The 19,001-nt window shown below is 46.9% G+C and overlaps 3 protein-coding genes across 3 annotated transcripts; all 3 read right to left on the bottom strand.

Annotated features, from left to right (window-relative positions):
* Window positions 1–6,414: 6,414 nt before the first annotated feature.
* On the bottom strand, window positions 6,415–7,613 carry LOC127307543 (uncharacterized). Its single transcript, XM_051338264.2, has one exon. The coding sequence runs from the start codon at window positions 7,539–7,541 to the stop codon at window positions 6,522–6,524; it is 1,020 nt and encodes a 339-aa protein (XP_051194224.1). The 5' UTR covers window positions 7,542–7,613; the 3' UTR covers window positions 6,415–6,521.
* A 2,360-nt stretch (window positions 7,614–9,973) lies between these two features.
* LOC127307542 (polygalacturonase inhibitor-like) lies at window positions 9,974–11,196 on the bottom strand. Its single transcript, XM_051338263.2, has one exon. It carries the CDS (start codon window positions 11,169–11,171, stop codon window positions 10,155–10,157), a length of 1,017 nt encoding a protein of 338 aa, XP_051194223.1. The 5' UTR covers window positions 11,172–11,196; the 3' UTR covers window positions 9,974–10,154.
* A 2,735-nt stretch (window positions 11,197–13,931) lies between these two features.
* LOC127309567 (uncharacterized) lies at window positions 13,932–16,275 on the bottom strand. The gene is made up of 4 exons (XM_051340371.2): window positions 15,959–16,275; window positions 15,491–15,645; window positions 15,214–15,384; window positions 13,932–14,900 (listed from the first exon to the last, which is right to left on the bottom strand). Exons 1-4 carry the CDS (start codon window positions 16,169–16,171, stop codon window positions 14,126–14,128), a joined length of 1,314 nt encoding a protein of 437 aa, XP_051196331.1. The 5' UTR covers window positions 16,172–16,275; the 3' UTR covers window positions 13,932–14,125.
* Between the last annotated feature and the right edge of the window lie 2,726 nt (window positions 16,276–19,001).

Raw genomic sequence — 19,001 nt, 5'->3', positions numbered from 1 at the left:
GAAATTATCTAGACTTTAGAGAGACCAAATATGCAAACCAAATTTAGCAAGCTCTAGGTGTTTCTTCATTAATGGGTGCGAAGTATATGATGCAAGAGCTTAAACATGAGAACAAAAATTGCCAAGTATCAAATTATTCAAGACATTTTAGAATTACTACATGTAGCATTTCCCGATTCCAACCATATAACAATTTAACGAAGAAGATTCACCCTTCGCCATGAATACTATGAGTAAAGCCTAAGGACATATTTGTCCATATGCAACAGTGGAGCGTGTCTCTCTCCCACACAATGAATGCTAGGATCCATTTTATTCAAACAAAACAAAAAACAAAAACAAACCGACGCTCCAAGCAAAGTACATAAGATGTGACGGAATAAAAATATAGTTTCAGGGGAGGAACCTGATAATGTTGTCGATGAAGAAGGGGATGCCTTGGGCATCCCCAAGCTTAGACGCTTGAGTCTTCTTAGAATATGCAGGGGTGAACCACCGGGGCATCCCCAAGCTTAGAGCTTTCACTCTCCTTGATCATATTGCATCATTCTCCTCTCTTGATCCTTGAAAACTTCCTCCACACCAAACTCGAAACAACTCATTAGAGGGTTAGTGCATAATAAAAATTAACATGTTCAGAGGTGACACAATCATTCTTAACACTTCTGGACATTGCATAAAGCTACTGGACATTAATGGATCAAAGAAATTCATCCAACATAGCAAAAGAGGCAATGCGAAATAAAAGGCAGAATCTGTCAAAACAGAACAGTCCGTAAAGATGGATTTTATTGAGGCACCAGACTTGCTCAAATGAAAATTCCCAAATTGAATGAAAGCTGCGTACATATCTGATGATCACGCACGTAAATTGGCATAATTTTCTGAGCTACCTACAGAGAGGCAGATCGGAATTCGTGACAGCAAAGAAATCTGTTACTGCGCAGCAATCCAAATCTAGTATTCACTTTACTATCGAAGACTTTACTTGGCACAACAAAGCACAAAACTAAGATAAGGAGAGGTTGCTACAGTAGTAAACAACTTCCAAGACTCAAATTCAAAACAAAAATACTGTAGTAAAAACATGGGTTGTCTCCCATAAGCGCTTTTCTTTAACGCCTTTCAGCTAGGCGCAGAAAGTGTGTATCAAGTGTTATCAAGAGATGAAGCATTGATATCATAAGCTCCCCCATCTGTAGTGGTACCAAGGGCTTTGTCAATTTTAGGCCTATAATAATATTTCTTTGGTTTAGGCACTTTAGAGACATACATAAACTTTTGCTCCTTACCCACATAAGCTTTTTCTCTAAACTTTATAGATGAAAAGGTTGAACCCAAGGTTCCCATAGCTTTTTCAAGTTCACCAATCCTATTGATTTGATTATCATGGACAACACAAGTTCCTAGGACACTAATTCTTTCATCAATTCCTCCTAAGGATTTATCAAGTTCATTAGTTTTATCAAGTAACATTTCCAATTTAGTTTCAACACTCGGAAAATTTTTCTCTATGGTTTCCAATTTTTTCATAACATCCTCAAGAGAGGTTTCAATTTTAGTTTCATTAACAGGTGGTGTTCCAAATAAACTCTCAATAATGCAACTAGCTTCTAAGGCGGGAGCGCCTAGGAAGTTACCTCCCGCGAGACAATCAAGAACATATCTATTCCAGCTAGAGATACCAACATAAAAATTCCTGAGTAGGATAGTGGTGGAGTGTTTCTTAGTGCACCTACTATGAGCATCACTAATTCTATACCAAGCATCTTTTAAACATTCTCCCCCTTGTTGCTTAAACGAACGAACTTCAACTTCAGGATTACTCATTTTAGCAATAGTAAATAAAGCAAACTAGATAAAGTAAATGCAAGTAACTAATTTTTTTTTTGTGTTTTTGATATAGAGTGCAAGGCAGTAAATAAAGTAAAGCTATCAACTAATTTTTTGTGTTTTGATATAATGCAGCAAACAAATAAGTAAATAAAATAAAGCAAGACAAAAACAAAGTAAAGAGATTGGATTGTGGAGACTCCCCTTGCAGCATGTCTTGATCTCCCCGGCAACGGCGCCAGAAAATATGCTTGATGGCGTGTAACTCACACGTTCGTTGGGAACCCCAAGAGGAAGGTATGATGCGCACAGCAGCAAGTTTTCCCTCAGAAAGAAACCAAGGTTTATCGAACCAGGAGGAACCAAGAAGCACGTTGAAGGTTGATGGCGGCGGGATGTAGTGCGGCGCAACACCAGGGATTCCGGCGCCAACGTGAAACCTGCACAACACAACCAAAGTACTTTGCCCCAACGAAACAGTGAGGTTTTCAATCTCACCGGCTTGTTGTAACAAAGGATTAGATGTATAGTGAGGATGATGATTGTTTGCAAGAACAGTAAAGAACAATAGCAGCAGATTGTATTCAGTATAAAAGAATGGACCGGGGTCCACAGTTCACTAGAGGTGTCTCTCCCATAAGATAGCATGTTGGGTGAACAAATTACAGTCGGGCAATTGACAAATAGAGAGGGCATAACAATGCACATACATGATATGATGAATATTGTGAGATTTAATTGGGCATTACGACAAAGTACATAGACCGCTATCCAGCATGCATCTATGCCTAAAAAGTCCACCTTCAGGTTATCATCCGAACCCCTTCCAGTATTAAGTTGCAAAGCAACAGACAATTGCATTAAATATGGTGCGTAATGTAATCAATAACTACATCCTCGGACATAGCATCAATGTTTTATCCCTAGTGGCAACAGCACATCCACAACCTTAGAACTTTCTCACATCGTCCTGCATTTAATGGAGGCATGAACCCACTATCGAGCATAAATACTCCCTCTTGGAGTTAAGAGCAAAAACTTGGCCAGAGCCTCTACTAATAACGGGGAGCATGCAAGATCATAAACAACACATAGGTAATAGATTGATAATCAAAATAACATAGTATTCTCTATCCATCGGATCCCGACAAACACAACATATAGAATTACAGATAGATGATCTTGATCATGTTAGGCAGCTCACAAGATCCGACAATGAAGCACATGAGGAGAAGACAACCATCTAGCTACTGCTATGGACCCATAGTCCAGGGGTGAACTACTCACTCATCACTCCGGAGGCGACCATGGCGGTGAAGAGTCCTCCGGGAGATGAATCCCCTCTCCGGCAGGGTGCCGGAGGAGATCTCCAGAATCCCCCGAGATGGGATTGGCGGCGGCGGCGTCTCTGGAAGGTTTTCCGTATCGTGGCTCTCGGTACTGGGGGTTTCGCGACGAAGGCTATTTGTAGGCGGAAGGGCAGGTAAAGGGGCGTCACGAGGGGCCCACACGACAGGCCGCCGCGGCCAGGGCCTGGGCCACGCCGCCCTGGTGTGTCGCCACCTCGTGGCCCCACTTCGACTCTCCCTCGGTCTTCTGGAAGCTTCGTGGCAAAATAGGACCCTGGGCGTTGATTTCGTCCAATTCCGAGAATATTTCCTTACTAGGATTTCTGAAACCAAAAACAGCTGAAAACAGCAACTGGCTCTTCGGCATCTTGTTAATAGGTTAGTGCCGGAAAATGCATAAATACGACATATAATGTGTATAAAACATGTAGATATCATCAATAATGTGGCATGGAACATAAGAAATTATCGATACGTCGGAGACGTATCGCTGCACCGTCTGAATCGAGGATGAGCTCGGGCGACGAGTTTGTCGATGTCAATCTGTCGGATTCGTCGAGCTCGGACGATTCTGACCTCGACGAGCTACTCCAGGACGACGAGATGGAGGCCACCATGCTCCTCCTCTCCGTCAAGGAGCTGGAGGACCACGCGAAGCTGCTGAATCGGAGGCGCGGGTTGGTGATGGGCCGGAACCACATCCAGCGGAATCGCCTCCTCGGCCACGAGCAGCTGATGTAGGACTACTTCGCCGAGGTACCTACATATTCGCCCCATCTATTTCATGGGAGGTATCGCATGTGGCGTAGTTTGTTCGTCAAAATCATCAAGGCCTGCAAAGCCAATTCGAATTGCTTCAAGCAACGTAGAAATGACGCCGGCATGATGGGTTTCAGCCCATTCCAAAAAATCTGTGCTTCCATGAGGGTGATTGTGTATGGCATCCATGCGGATTACACCGATGAGTATCTTCGAATTGGTGAAGATACTACATCGGAGTCGGTGCGTAGGTTTGGTCGCCTGATTATCAAGTTGTTTGGGCCAACCTATCTCCGAGCTCCCAATGAGGATGACACCAAAAGATTGATGGATATAAATGAGAAAAGAGGTTGGTCGGGCATGCTTGGTATTCTTGATTGTATGCATTGGACATGGAAGAATTGACCCAAGGCATGGCATGGACAGTACTGTGGCAAGAGCAAAGATGCAACCATTATACTTGAGGCCGTTGCATCACAAGATTTGTGGATGTGGCATTGTTTTTTCGGTTTGCCGGGAACACTCAATGACATCAACATGATGCAAAGATCCTCTTTATTTGCCAAATTAGCAAATGGAAAATCATCCACTTGCAACTACAAGGTCATGAACAATGAGTACACAATAGGATATTACCTAGCCGATGACATCTATCCAAATTGGGCAACTTTTGTTAAGTCTGTCAAGGATCCCCAAGATAGAATAGAAGATGAATTTGCCAAAGCTCAAGAAGCAGCTCGCAAGGACATTGAGAGAGCTTTCGATGTTTAGCAACAAGGTTTGCCATTGTTCGTGGCCCAGCCCAATTTGGGACAAAAGAACCCTTATCAACATCATGATATGTTGTGTGATTCTTCACAACATGATCATCAAGGATGAAAGAGAGTTGAGTTTGCCCTGCTTCTATGACAACGTTGGCACCCGAGTGGAACCCCAACGTAATCCGGAACGCATTAAAACTCTCCTTAAAACTCATCGGCAGATTGAGAATGCTAGTTCCCATGCCCAACTCGTTTATGATCTGAAAATGCACCACTGGCAGCGACATGGCCATCGCCTTTGATCCTACCATTCCATTCATTTATGTGTCACATGTATCATTGTTGAGACATTTGTTCATTTGTCCAAATTTCCGAAAATTGTTGTAATTTGGTTGAGACATTTTTTATTTGTTCAATTTTTCAAAATTGTTATAATAATTTGATTCAGACTATTGTTTATGTGTTGTAATAATTTGGATAATTATTTGATTAATTATGATCGATTGTTGTATGTGTTGCATATAATTCTATGAAAAATGCTGTCTTTACGGTTTCGGAAGCCGCTGACGCAGAACAGAGCCGTAAATCAAAATTGTAAAACAGAATATACAGTTTTGGTTTACGGGCTATATTCTGCGCCAGCCATTTTACGACACGTAAACACGAGTTTGGTGAACTGAATTTCGAATTTTCAGTTCGCGGTTTTACGGGTTGTGCTAGAGATGTTGTAAGAGCATCTCTAACAGAGCCCGTAAATCCCGCCGGAACTGAACTTTTCCGGCGAATTTACGGGTTCGGGCCGAAACGCGTGCAGATCAGCGCCCGAATACACGGGCCGGCCCGAATCGAAAGTTCGGGGGCCCGAGAAACTCACCGCTCGACCCCTATTAAAAGGGTTCGCGGAGAGGAGTTCGGTTCGCAAACCCTACTCCCCTCCGCCGTCTCCTCTTCCTCCGCCGCCGCCAGTCCCCCGCTCCGACGAGCGATTCCGGACGCTCGGACGCCGCGGCGCCGCTTCGGCCAGCTCCCCTCCGTCCGGAATGACGCGTGCAAGACGCGTGGGTAGGGGAGGTGGCCGATCCGGCGCCGGAAGGTCAACGCGGCGTCCGCCGGTTGCCCGGGCGTGGAAGAGGGCCGGCCGGAAGTGGCCGGAGATGATGGCTTACCTCCAAGAGCGCGCGGAGGAGGCGTCGGCCGGAGAAGCGGAGGGGGCTCCCGCTGCCGCCGCGTGCAGCCCTCCTCTGCCGGCGCTGCCCCCGCACGGTGACGACGATGACGACGCCGCCGGGACGCCTCTAGCGTGAGGGAGCACCTCCGAGGCGGCGGTCGTCGAAGTGGCGGCGGTCGTCGTCGCCTAGGAAGACCCGGCGGGCAAAAACCCTCCGCCGGCGACATTAGCGTCCCGGTGACACTATAGTCACTCCGGGGACTAATTTTAGTTTAATTTAGGTCCCTAGTTGGTAATGTAAGTGCAATATGCATGTATTTTGCCTAGTATTGTACAAATTATGAACGAATTTAGCTTCATCCGATGAAATCGAGTGCGATCGCAAAATTTGGTTTGCCGCGACGTTTGATTTCATCGAGTTCGGTTCACGTTTCCGGTTTCTGTTCGGCGCCATCGCTAAATCCGCAACCAAATTATTTTTCGGGAGACTGAACTCACTTTTTTCGGTTCCGACAAATAGAGGGTCTGTTAGAGTTGCTCTAAGTGAGGCCAAAGTTTGTAAAGGGGACACGGACACTGAAGCAAAACCCATACTGGCATACTTAGTGAAGCAAGCATCATCTCGTTACTCTGTCAAACCGGACCGTAAATCTATTTCTTGCACGGACGGAAGAGGGGCGCACCGCAGAGGCACCTGTTGTGCTGGTAGTCATAGAGATCAAACTCGGGCATCTTCCCGCCGGTCGGCAGCTCGCCGCAGAGCCGGTTATAGCTCACGTTAAAGTACCTTAGGTCGTCGACGTACGCGACCTGCGCCGGGATGCGGCCTCTGATGGCGTTGTGGCTCAGGTCCACGGACTCGACGCCCGCCGGGAACACGACGCCTGACAGGTCGAAATCCAGGGAGTTGCGCGACAGGTCGATGTAGTCTAGCTCCTTCCCGCCGCCGAAGAGCCCCGACGCGTCGCCGGTCAAGGCGTTGCGCGACAGGTCGAGGTGCGCGAAGTTCACGGCGGCGAACTCGGCCGGGATGGGCCCCGTGAGGTTGTTGTGCGACAGCCAGAGGTACACCTGGTCCGCAGTCTTGCTGATGAACGACGGGATGGAGCCGGTGAGGCGGTTGCGGCTGAGGTTGATGCCGGACAGGTTGGGGATGCTACCCAGCGAGGCCGGGATGGCGCCGGAGAGCGAGTTGAATGAGAGGTCGAGGAAGGTGAGCTTCTTTAGCGCGCCTAGGAAGGACGGCACGGGGCCTGACACGCCCGTCCAGAAGATGCGGAGCATCGTGAGGTCGGTGAGCTTGCCGATCGCCGGTGGTATGGGGCCGGTCAGCGCCGGGAGCTTGTGCAGCAAGAGGTTCTTCAGGTGGGCGAGGTCGCCGACGGCGTCGGGGATGGTCCCCGTGAGCTCGGCATGCTGGAAGAGCTCCAGCCCGACGACGCGCCCGAGGTCGTCGCAGATGACGTAGTACCAGTCGCAACAGTAGTTGTCGGGGTAGGGCGGCTCTGGCTGCCCCAGGGCGGCCATGATGGCGAGCAGCGCGGCCTTGTCGCCGGGGTGGCAATCCTTATTCGTAGGGTCGCGAGAGGGCTCGGCATTGGCTGCGCCGGCGATCAGAGAGGAGAGGAGGAGGATGAGCAAAGCCTGTGAGTGCGACGCGCGCATCCTCATCCTGACTGTGGGCTGTGTCTTTGATGTTTGTCCACTCTGTATGCTGCGTCCTCCATCTTCGTGTACGTGGCCCTCTATACATGTACTACAGATTAAGCAATTGGAGTGGCATCTATCCATTCCAGCCAGAGAAGAAAGACCAACCATATGGATCCATCAACAGGAACTGAGGATAAGATATGATGCAGATACACGACTTGGATGTGCTATGCCGACTGGCAGGATGACTGGTCAAACATGCTGTATTCTTTGCTGCCTCGATGATAAGATGCAGATACACGACGGTCATAATTAATCCAAACATTTTGGTGCAAATACATCATCCTCCGGCTACGAGATGTAATTTGAAGGGACCATCGCCTCTCCTATCTAAATTATTTGCATCGCTCATCTTGCAAAACGGTGTTTGGATGCAGATTGCTCAGAGTGCAGAGGTTTGGCAAAATTTTGTCCTTTGCCTGCTTTGCTAGCGGGAACCGGAGTCGACACCGCACCTACTCTAAACACACACTCCTATTCAGAGCATCTCCAACATAAGTGCTATAGCGCCACGCGCTAAAAAGGATACAACGCCTGTTTTGATATTTTTGGATGTGCAGAGACATTTTGCTTCACCGGAAACGCTAAAATTTGGCGCGAAGAAGCGGCGCTTTTTCGGACGCTGGATTTAACCACGCGCTGACGCTGCACAAACAACAATTGACACAAACTGTTGCACTACAAAGGTCAAAATGATGCTTAAAATCAACAACAAATTGGTCCTTTATTGTTTACAACCCAGACAAATAGTTCCCTTTCAATACAATAAATTGGTCTGAACAAATACAATAAATTGGTCTCTCTCAATACAACAAATAGTTCCCACACAATACATCAAATACAACAAATAGTTCTCAAACAAATACATCGTACTAATGGGGTTGTTGGCCAAACCAAGTCCACCACTCCTCTATGAGATCTCTGTGGAGATAATCATGCACATTGGGGTTGCGAATGGCGTTGTATGAGTTAATGAAACATGCCACCCTCGCTGGATTCCTACGCACTTGGATGGCGTGGTCCACTTCTTCACCACGGTTAAACTCGATGATCATGTTATGCATCATGACACATGCATTTATGATGTACCAAAGAATGTTTTGATCCCAAAATCTTGCCGGGCCTCTCACTATAGTAAATTGGGCTTGCAAAATCCCAAAAGCTTTCTCAACATCTTTCATAGCCGCCGTTTGGCGGGTGCGCATACCTTCGAGCACCTAGACGGCGCGGAGTTGGTGCGCTCCTGCGTGTTGTTCGCGCTCGCCAGAGAGGTACAGCCGCAACGAATCAGGGGCGGTTCCGCTCTATTCAAGCCATCTCTCTGGCGCTAGTGCGCCTGTGGAGCGGAGGGGTGACGGCGCCAACGCTGTAGATTTTCCACTCCGATGCCCCCAAATCGCTCAGGTCAACGCGCAGCGGCTGCTGCTTCGCGGATGCGCTTCGATTTGAAGCGTCGGTAGCAGCGGAACGGGGAGCGGCGGGACAACAAAATCATCGTCGGCCGCGCAGTTGGGAATTCACGCGATGCTCGTTCTTTGCCGCGCACTGGACTGGACGTGGGACAGAAAGAACGTGAGGGGACAAAATACGTCGTGCTCTCGAAAAAAAATTACCGCGCGCGGAAATGCAACAACTCCTGGAGCGAGAATTTGCTCGTTCACGCGCTATACAAGCAGTGTTTTCAGCGTGCACGTTATTTAGCGTCTTTGTTGGAGTTGCTCTTAGAACACAATGAAGAATTGGCTTGCTTGATTGGCCTCTCCGCAACATATTTTCCATTAACCATGGAATTGTGGGTAGCCATCTCTCCCACCAAAGATTCTCGACGGAAAGGGTTACTCTCGATGACCATCATGGTTTGATACGAGATTCGGAATGAGAGAAGTGTTCGGGTCAACATGAACATCTCTTTGATGTTTTCATCAATCTATCTCTTTTTAGAGGGGAATAAGGATCTATCTCTTGCAACATTAAGATCCAGCCCGCGGAAAATATTTTGAATCATGTTTACCAGGAGAGTAGTCTTTTGTATTTTTGTTCACGGTTTATAGTGTGTTTTGTATATCAGTAACTTCTGAATACTCTCTTCTTGTTTAATGGCGTGAGGGAAAGTTTCCTATGGTTTGAAAAAACAATAATCAAGGAATAACTTTGAAGTAGAGAAAACTTGTGCTATCTATGATGCAAACTAGTTGTCCAAGTTAAAATAAATCTAGACAGATTTAGGTAACATTTTACCTAAATCTGTGACAATTAATTTGGATTGGAGACAGTAATATAAAAGCAAATTTGACTATATCAAGGTAGCATCTCAGTACTGCATCAGCTGACTTGTGATGTCCAGTTGACCACTGATAATTACATGAATCTTAGTAGTGTGTGCAATAGTACAGTTATAGCACAGCAAGTACTAATTAACTGGAACACAGGTACGATCATCTTAACTTTTATTTCAGTGTAGCTCTTAATCCAGAGAAATAATAGTTACAATCGAGTTGATCGACATATAAAAAGGAATGCTCAGTACAGGAAGCATCATGATGTCGTTACTCTGTCAAAACCAGATGATTCTACTTATGTCTTGCATGAAGGGAAGAAGGGAGCACCGCAGAGACACTTGTTGTGTTGGAAGTTGTAGAGATCGAAAGTGGGCATCTTCCCGCCGGTCGGTAGTGCACCACAGAGCCGGTTGTAGCTGACGTTGAAGAACTGCAGGTTGGTCAGGTTCGCTACCTGCGCCGGGATGCTGCCACTGATGGCGTTGTGGCTCACGTCGACGAAGTCAAGCTGCTCCGGGAAGACCACGCCCGACATATCAAAATCGAAGGCGTTGCGGGATAGGTCCAAGTACTGCAATGCCTTCCCACGGCCGAAGAGGCGGGACGCGTCGCCCATCAAGGCGTTGCGCGACAGGTCGAGCTGCACGAAGCTCATGTCGGCAAACTCGGCGGGGAGGGGCCCTGTGAGGTTGTTGTGCGACAGGTAGAGGTAGACGTTCCCCGCGGACTTGCTGAAGATCGTCGACGGGATGGCGCCGGTGAGGCGGTTGCGGCTGAGGTTGATGCCGGACAGGTTGGGGATGCTCCCCAGCGAGGCCGGGATGGCGCCGGTGAGCGAGTTGAAGGAGAGGTCCAGCTGGGACAGCTTTGTGAGCGCGGCCAGGAAGGACGGCACGGGGCCTGACACGGCAGTCCAGGCGATGTGGAGGCTCGTGAGGTTGGAGAGCTTGCCGATCGCCGGAGGTATGGGGCCCGACAGCGCCGGGATGTGGTGCAGGAAGAGGTCCTGCAGGTGGATGAGGTTGGCCATGGCGTCGGGGATGGTGCCCGTGAGTTGTGGCTGTTGGAAGAGGGAGAGGCCGACGACGCGTCCGGTGAGTTTGTCGCAAGTGACACCGAACCAGTCGCAGCAGTAGTTTTCGGGGTAGGGTGTACCTGACTGCCCAAGGGCAGCCATGATGGCGAGCATCGCGGCCCTGTCGCGGGGGTGGCAATCCTTGTTAGTAGGCTCGCGGGGGGCCTCGGCATTGGCTGCTCCGGCGAGCAGAGAGGAGAGGAGGACGACGAGCAAAGCCTGTGAGTGCATCCTCATCCTGCTAGCTGGTTGTGTGGTTCATGTGTCCCCCGTCTCCGCCGCTTGCGTCCTCTGTATATGTACTAGGAGTACGTACAGAGAAGAAGGTTGGCTGGATAATTTTCCAACAATTAGGTGACAGCCCATACATCTGTGACCAAGCCCACCCGACATCCGAAACCCTGCCTCACCGAAGAAGCTGGCCTCCCGCCACTACTAGAGAGAAATAGCCACGACTAAGCGTTGAAATATTTGGAGTGCGATGCACTAGTCAGAGAAGAAAGACCAGCCATGGATACATCAAGAAGATCTCAAGATGGATATATATACCCCTCACATGCGATGCACTACCGACTGGCCGGACGACTGGTCTTTTTTTTTTTTTGAAACAGGAGGTGGCATTTTATTAGAGTGACACGGGTACAATTTGCGTATAGGCCCTTTACAATACTTGCCCTAAAGAACCTAGTATTTGAAGATAAGGCCTGCACTTTACAAAGCACACCCCAAAAAAAAATGTGGAAAAGCAATCGGGTCCTGGGGCACCACCGTCGTCGCTCGCCGGCATCCTCAAAGCGTCGTCGCCAAGGAATGGAGAGAAGGTGCTCGAACTCTTCCGTCTGGCGAGAAACCACCCCCGCTGGCAACCTCCTCGCCGCCGGGAACGAATCACTTGGCTGCGAGGAGGCGTCGAGCTCCAACAGGGACATGGAGATGCCTCCGTCTTGGAGGCAGAGAAACAACCGTCTCGTCGGCTGCAGATCACAGCGGCCATTGCGGCAGCTGCGTGTTTGCGCTTGTAGAGGAACCACCGGAGATAGAGCTGGCGCCGTCTGTTCGAAAGCTCCGCACCGCCCCTTCTTCTCCCCTCGCCTCTATGGTCGGATAGAGAAAGAGATCGGGCTATGCAGCCCTTGAGCAGATGACACCAGCGAACCCTATTCATCTCGCTCTTCACAAGAGACAGCAAGGCAGTTCCCCCTCGCCAACAGATTTTGATGTAATCTTCACCGCCGTGCTCCTCCCCCTGCCGCCACGGCCAGCCAGGAGGAACAAGTCAACCGCCGCGAACACCTGCAAAGAAAGAAACAACTACAAAGCCCTTTATTGATGGAGACGTTGGAGTAGAAAGCCCACCGCAGCTGCTCCCGCTGTTCGAGCTCACCGCCGTCGACCCACCACCATCAGCTCCAGATCCTGGCCAGAGATCCAGAAGCCCTACTCCTAAACACCGGCAAAAAGCCAAAAAACCTACATCTACACCTAAGATCTACTCCGGCGCCTCTCCGTCGCCATCTCCGGCCGGCTGAGCCGGCGAAGAAGGCTCGGAATCGGGCCGGCCGGCAGGGGGAGATTCTTAGAGGCGGAAGGAGGAGAGAGGGAGGGGGGAGGAGAGAAGAGCGGTTGGACGACTGGTCAAAACATGTTGTATTTGATGCCTCCGTCGCTGACAAATACAAACAGATTCAACTAGGAATAATTCATCACAGTGGCTATATACTTAGGCCAATAGTTTGAAAAAAATGACGTATAAAAAGCTACGTCATCATATTCTAACTTTTTTTTGAGAGAAACCACATATTTCATTAATCGAAAACCAAGTTACATAAAGCAACATATGTGGAAACTAAAAGACAAACCGGGATAAAATGATTATCCTGAATTTGCAGAGAAAATCCTAAAAGATCGAGAAATACAAAACGATCCTTAGAGTTTCCTGCAACCACCATAGCCAGCGGCCGCCGTCTAAATCCACCGCCGCTGAGACGAACGCAAGAAGAGACGCCGAGCCTCCACCATTGCAAGATCCAAAAAGGCACCATCGCCAAAGAGGCTTTGTGAGTCGATGAACAGGCCTGCTGCAAGCAGCGAGGCACATGTCGCTGTGGCACGTCGACCGGGGGACGTCACCGTGCTGTCTTGGACCAAGATACGCCGCCTCCCATCGACGAAGTCGGAAAGAACGGCATATCCACCACCTCCGGACCAACATCTTCGCTCCAGAAGAACCACCTCGCCCCAGCCCCCAGCATCGTCGTGGACAATGACAGACGCCAGTGTCACGTCGAGAAACAGATCTCGCCAGATCTGAAGAACGGCGAGAAGACCAAGCTGCCGACCTGAAAGATCGACAAGCACACTTTGCCAACAACTTCGAGACGCCGCCATGAAGGTCGCCGCCGGTGTGGGAGTGGAGTTGAGGCAGATTTATTTGCCCGGACGCCGCTCCCACCACCCCAACGACGCACCACAGCAGACAAGCCCTAACTACAAAACGGAGGAGAAACGAGGTCCCCTCCCCCTCCTGCCGCCGGAGCGGCAAGCGGAGGGAGAGGGGCCCAGATCTCACGCCGGTGGAGATGGGATCTGCTAAACGGTTCGTCCGTCCGATAGCGGCGGAGTTCTGGATGTCTTCTGGCAATTTCGTCTAACCCCATCATATTCTAACTTGTGTTGAAGGGGAACAAAAAAGAATTGCATTGGTAACCACAGTGCGGGCCACTTCCTCACATGGTAATCATCATATTCTAACTTGTGGTGATTTTTTTGGAACGAATGGACAGTACTCTTACAATTCAGCATGTACATATATGCGTTAGTTTTGAAATTTGCAATTAACCAACCAGTTAATTCATCTCGCATACTGAGCAACAACTAAGGCCACACATATATAATCTAGTGCTCCCGTCAGGAAAAACATATCTATTTTAGACGTGTAATCACGTAAAATGAAGCAATCTAATCATCTGGTCCCATCCACGTACCTCACTACCTCACACGGGTAGCAGAAAATAATCAAGTGCATATAGTATATTTTTTTCCTGGTCGATGGATCACATGCTAGCTATAAAATATCCCAAAATCCGTATATATTATCCCTTATGCTTAATCAGGTAATATGCTACTCATCTAAGCGCTCCTCCATCTTGCCCAGTATATTTCTGGCTTGTTCCACCAGGTTATCCATCGAGTTATACTTGTGATCCAAGGCATCTGAGAATGGTCTCTTCCAGCTTTTCAACCGACTCATTCAATTTATCGACTGACGTCTCCATACTCTCTATGGACTCTTCCACCGTACTCTCTATGGCCTCTTTCACGGTCTCTTCCATTGTACTCTCTATGGCATCTCTCATCGAATCTGCCACTGTACTCTCTATGGTCTCTTTCACGGACTCTTCCAGGGTACTCTCTATGGTCTCTTTCACCGCCTCTTCTATGGTCTCTTTCAGTGTCTCTTCCACATTCTCTACAGTCTCTTTCACTGTCTCATTTATGGCCTCTTTCACCGTCTCTTTTATGGTCTCCTTCAGCATCTCTTCCGTGCTCTCTATGGTCTCTTTCACCGCCTCTTCTATGGTCTCCTTGAGCGTCTCTTCCACACTCTCTTCTAGGGCCTCTTTCACCAACTCTTTGACTGTCCCAATGCGCTCTTTCATTTCCTTCATGGCGTCTCTTACCGAGTCGTCAAGCGTATCCACAGAGCTATCTAGGTTATCAACGGACTCCTTTAGTTCCTCCTGCTGCCCCTTAAAGCTCTCCAACATCGTTTTGTTATTTGCCACAGACTCCTTTAAGCTATCGAGAATCTGAAGGATATCTCTGTTGTCTGCCAGCACCCTCGCCAGAAGCGCTCTACTATCAGCTGCCCCTGGCTCCTCGAACACCGACTTCCCCTGGCCATCCATCATCTTCTTCAAATCTCGTTTGATTTCTGACACGTCCTCCTCGAGGTTCAGTGCGTCCCTGCATTAACAACGCACACATCTGAGTACGTACAATGCACGAAAATAACTTACCAAAATTTGCATCATGGGGGTAAAGTGTTGGACTATCAAGTTGTGCAGTTCAGTGGATTGTTTTTTCTCTCGTTTGCAAATAAAAAATTGAGGGGTTAAAAAATGTCTACAAGTACTAAATATCAGGTTGTCTTGCTAGCTTTGATATATTATTATTACACATACATATAGTTCTATGATAGGCTACTATACGAAATTCATAGTAGTTGGATCCAGGCAAACATGCAAGATGAGGAATCTGGAGCTGAAGAGCCGTGTACCTGCGCTGGCCATGGAGCTGATAACGTCCTGACACAGCATCCCGGAGCAAGCGACCCGCAGCTACAAGCTCCGCCATCTTCTCCTTCTCCTGCTGTGCGTCACCGCTGAGCAGCGCTATCAACAGTTCATTCTTCTTTTTCTCAAAGAGGCCCCGTCGATCCTGCAGTTCTCTGCAACATATATATACATACACGAGATCGGAATGAATTACCGAATCAGCCAGTCGAGGGCCTTCACTATATATAAAAATAAAACGAGGCTTAGTTAATCGAGTACGTTAACTCGCTGTAGCTGTACTCATTGGAAGGATCTAGCAAGGCGAACAGCTCGTTGATACTCCTCATCTCCGACTCGCGGTCGTCGGTGACATGTGACTTCATCAGCATCTTCGCGGCCATCCTCCTCCTGTTCTTCTTGTCCTCCTCAGACTCCTATATATATACACAGATCTAGTGTCTTAGTCTAGACTAGTTGCCAAGGATATCACACGATTCTGCCAATTCTTAGGAGAAAAAATCGCAACAGATCGAGCTTGAAGGTTATGGAAATTGATCTTGGTGTTGATCGTGGTATCTATGTAAGTATATGTACCAATGGGAATTTTTGTGAAAGCAAAATTTATGTCAACTTGCTAAGTCAGTGTCAGATTTATAAAAGATCTCAATTTGAGAACAAAACAGGTATGAGATCGATGTTTCTTGTAGATGAAGTTGTGAGATATTGATGGAATGATGGATGCAAAACCTTGATGCAGCTGTTAGGCTCGGATGACGAGATATCGCCTTGAGTACTGGCCGTCGAGAACGCCGCTCTGGCGGCTGCAGGCCGGTGGAGCCCTCGCGGGTACTGCTGCAGCAACCGGAGAGCTGGCCGTTGCCCATCGACGGCAGATCTCCAGAGACTAGCCGCCGGAACTCGGCGGAGGAGAGCACCGCCGGCGTGCCGGATCGCCGCCATGGATGGACAAGATCCGTAGTAGCGTATGCACGTTCCTGGCCTATTAGCTAATGATGACGGCTTTTGCTTGCCCTAATTAGTCCCCTTCCTCCGATGAAAATATATAATGGACGCAAGGCATGCACACGTGTAGATACGGAATTCCATTCTATATAGTATCTCTTTCTACTCTCCGGCCGGGAGATAAAAAAATGTAGGACTCCTAGCGCCACCGTACACAATCGCGATCGATGCACACGTCCGCGCCTTGATTCCAGGTGAACCGACTCCCTCTCTCCTAAATTAGGATGCATTTTAGTTTGATTAAAGTTAAATTTGGTAAACTTTAATTAAATATATAGATAATTATAGCAACATCTATAACATCATCTCAATGTTATTAGAATCATCATGAAATATATTTTGATATTATATACGTTTGGTATTATAAAAGTTAATATATTTTTATATATAGTTAAACCAACTTTATAAATTTTGACTTTGACCAAACCTAATATGCATCCTAAATTGGGAAGGAGTGGTATGCATCATCTGGTCTCGCGAGCAAAGTCAATCAATCGCATGATCCAGGAGACGATTGCCAGCCAGACCAAAACAAATGGGTCAGCTCCTTAAGACCTTAAGTCTTTACATGGTCTCAAGTAAGCCCCTTGAATATGGTTCTACTATTTTGTCTCGTTCGCTAGATCGGTAGGGTTCGTTGAATCAAAGTTCAATCATTATAATAAAGGCTCGTGCTATGGTTATCTATTTCTGTGTGACGCATGGTGTTAACGATCGGTCTCTATAGGGTGCACTATAGGGGCGGAGGTGCCAACAACATGCATGCATGCAAGAAATCTTTTCCATATCCAAAAATTCAAAATAAAATTTCTCTGAAATCGCTAATGCAATTGACAGTCTTTCTTTAACGTCGGATCCGTGACGATGAGGGCTTCAGAACAAGATACCATCTTAATATGTTTTGACAACATTTTTTTAGACATCACTTGCCAGGTTATATATAATACATTTTTTCCAAGTTACTAGTTAACAATTACCAGATAGTTTTGACATGTGTTTTCCATAGAGAAATGATTTACATATTTAAAGAGTGAGTATTTGATAAATTCTAATTATTGTCTAAAAATCTTGTAATTTTTAACCTGGTAACCAACGCTGCCTGATGACCATACTGGCAACTAGGTTCAATTTTTTTAATCAAACATATCAATATGGGATCTAGTTTCGTAGATCTAAAATTTGACTTATATACGGATCAAGAGATAAAATATATTAAAGTTATAAAAATAAAATAAATTTCTACGTGGCGGTGGGTTGCATGCATGCAGTTGCCATATTAAGTTCATCCACACAAACTTTTAATATGGGGCATCATGCCCTAGATAGCAGAGTCCATCAAAGTTTTATACCTCTTTTCATTTTTCAGCAAGGCACCACCATGGCCTAATTCCTCATCTAAGCTGATGTCATATTGACATCATTCTCACTTCCTCCTTTGGTTTTACTCTCGCAGATATATGGCACGTGAATTCACCATGAATCATCTTGTCCCTCTACGCCATACATCTAGTGGCATTCACCTTTCTCAACTCCAATACGTCCATGAAATTCTGACTAGTGTTGGCATGTGCGACAATCATCACGTTTCCACACCAATAGACAACAAAGACAAGCTCCCTTCCTCTACTAGCACTTTAGTTGCCGACCCCTCTCTTATTGTATCTTAGCAGGTGCTATTTAGTATGCTACCCTCACTAGCCTTAACATTGTCTGGCATTCAACGAGTTTGTCTACACATGCATGATACATGTGAACCACATTTTTCTTATCAAAGAAATTTTTGATATCTCAATGGCACTCTAGACCATGGTCTCCTTACACCTCACTTCTTCGCATACCCTTACTGCCTACCAACAAGCCAATTGGATGGTTGTTAGGTGCCCAACGATCCACTTCAGGTACAACCATGCATGTCAGAATCATGTTGGGTCAACTAGCTTTTGCAGGAGCTTCGTCGGCCAATTTCGAGTGCTACCATTGTCTATTGTGATAGTGTGTGTGTCATATACTTATCTGCAACTTCAATTCAACATTGCTGAACTAAGCACATGGAGCATGATATTCATTTTATTCATGAGAAGGTCGCACTTGGTGACATTTGTGTGTTACATGTGCCATCATCATCTCAATTAGCGGATATATCCATGAAGGGCTTACCTATTGCTCTTTTCCAAGAATCTCGTTCTAGTCTTCGGGTCAACTCTCTACATAGTTCTTCAGACTATGGGGACGCGTTAGTCCTATCATCGGGCAATGACTCATGGCCATGGCGACCGACAAAATATCATCAAAAGATTACATGTTAATCATCTAATCGTATTTGTAATCAAACTCTGTAATCTCTTGATGATATATATTACGAGAGCATCAAGTTGCTCGGTCTTTTCACAATTACTTGTTATATAATAAGAATACCTTGTACACTATTTCAAGATAACAATGAGGTTGGGTTCCTTCATCTTCATTATGCTTTTTTTGTATAGTTTTATATTTCCCTATCTATGGCTTCCTACTCAAATGTCCCGTCAAGTTATCCTTTAGTTGTTATTCGATAATCGATAGCAAGATGCTACTGGTGACTTTATCAATTTCAATATTTCACATATCTGGACTTGATCTCAAGTTGTTTGAGCATGTAGGTGTACAACTACTCATTGGTTTCTAAAACAAAAGAAAAAAATCCTCGATTTTACTGAAGAATTTCAGATTCTGTTTTTCAGTTGTGCCGATGCCGAGTGATTAGTGGGCTTCCTGCTGTTTCTTCTCC

Source organism: Lolium perenne, chromosome 6 (assembly GCF_019359855.2).
Source record: "Lolium perenne isolate Kyuss_39 chromosome 6, Kyuss_2.0, whole genome shotgun sequence".
Lineage (NCBI taxonomy): Eukaryota > Viridiplantae > Streptophyta > Magnoliopsida > Poales > Poaceae > Lolium > Lolium perenne.
The sequence above is the reverse complement of the archived record's forward strand: the minus strand, read 5'-3'. Positions and strand labels throughout refer to the sequence as shown.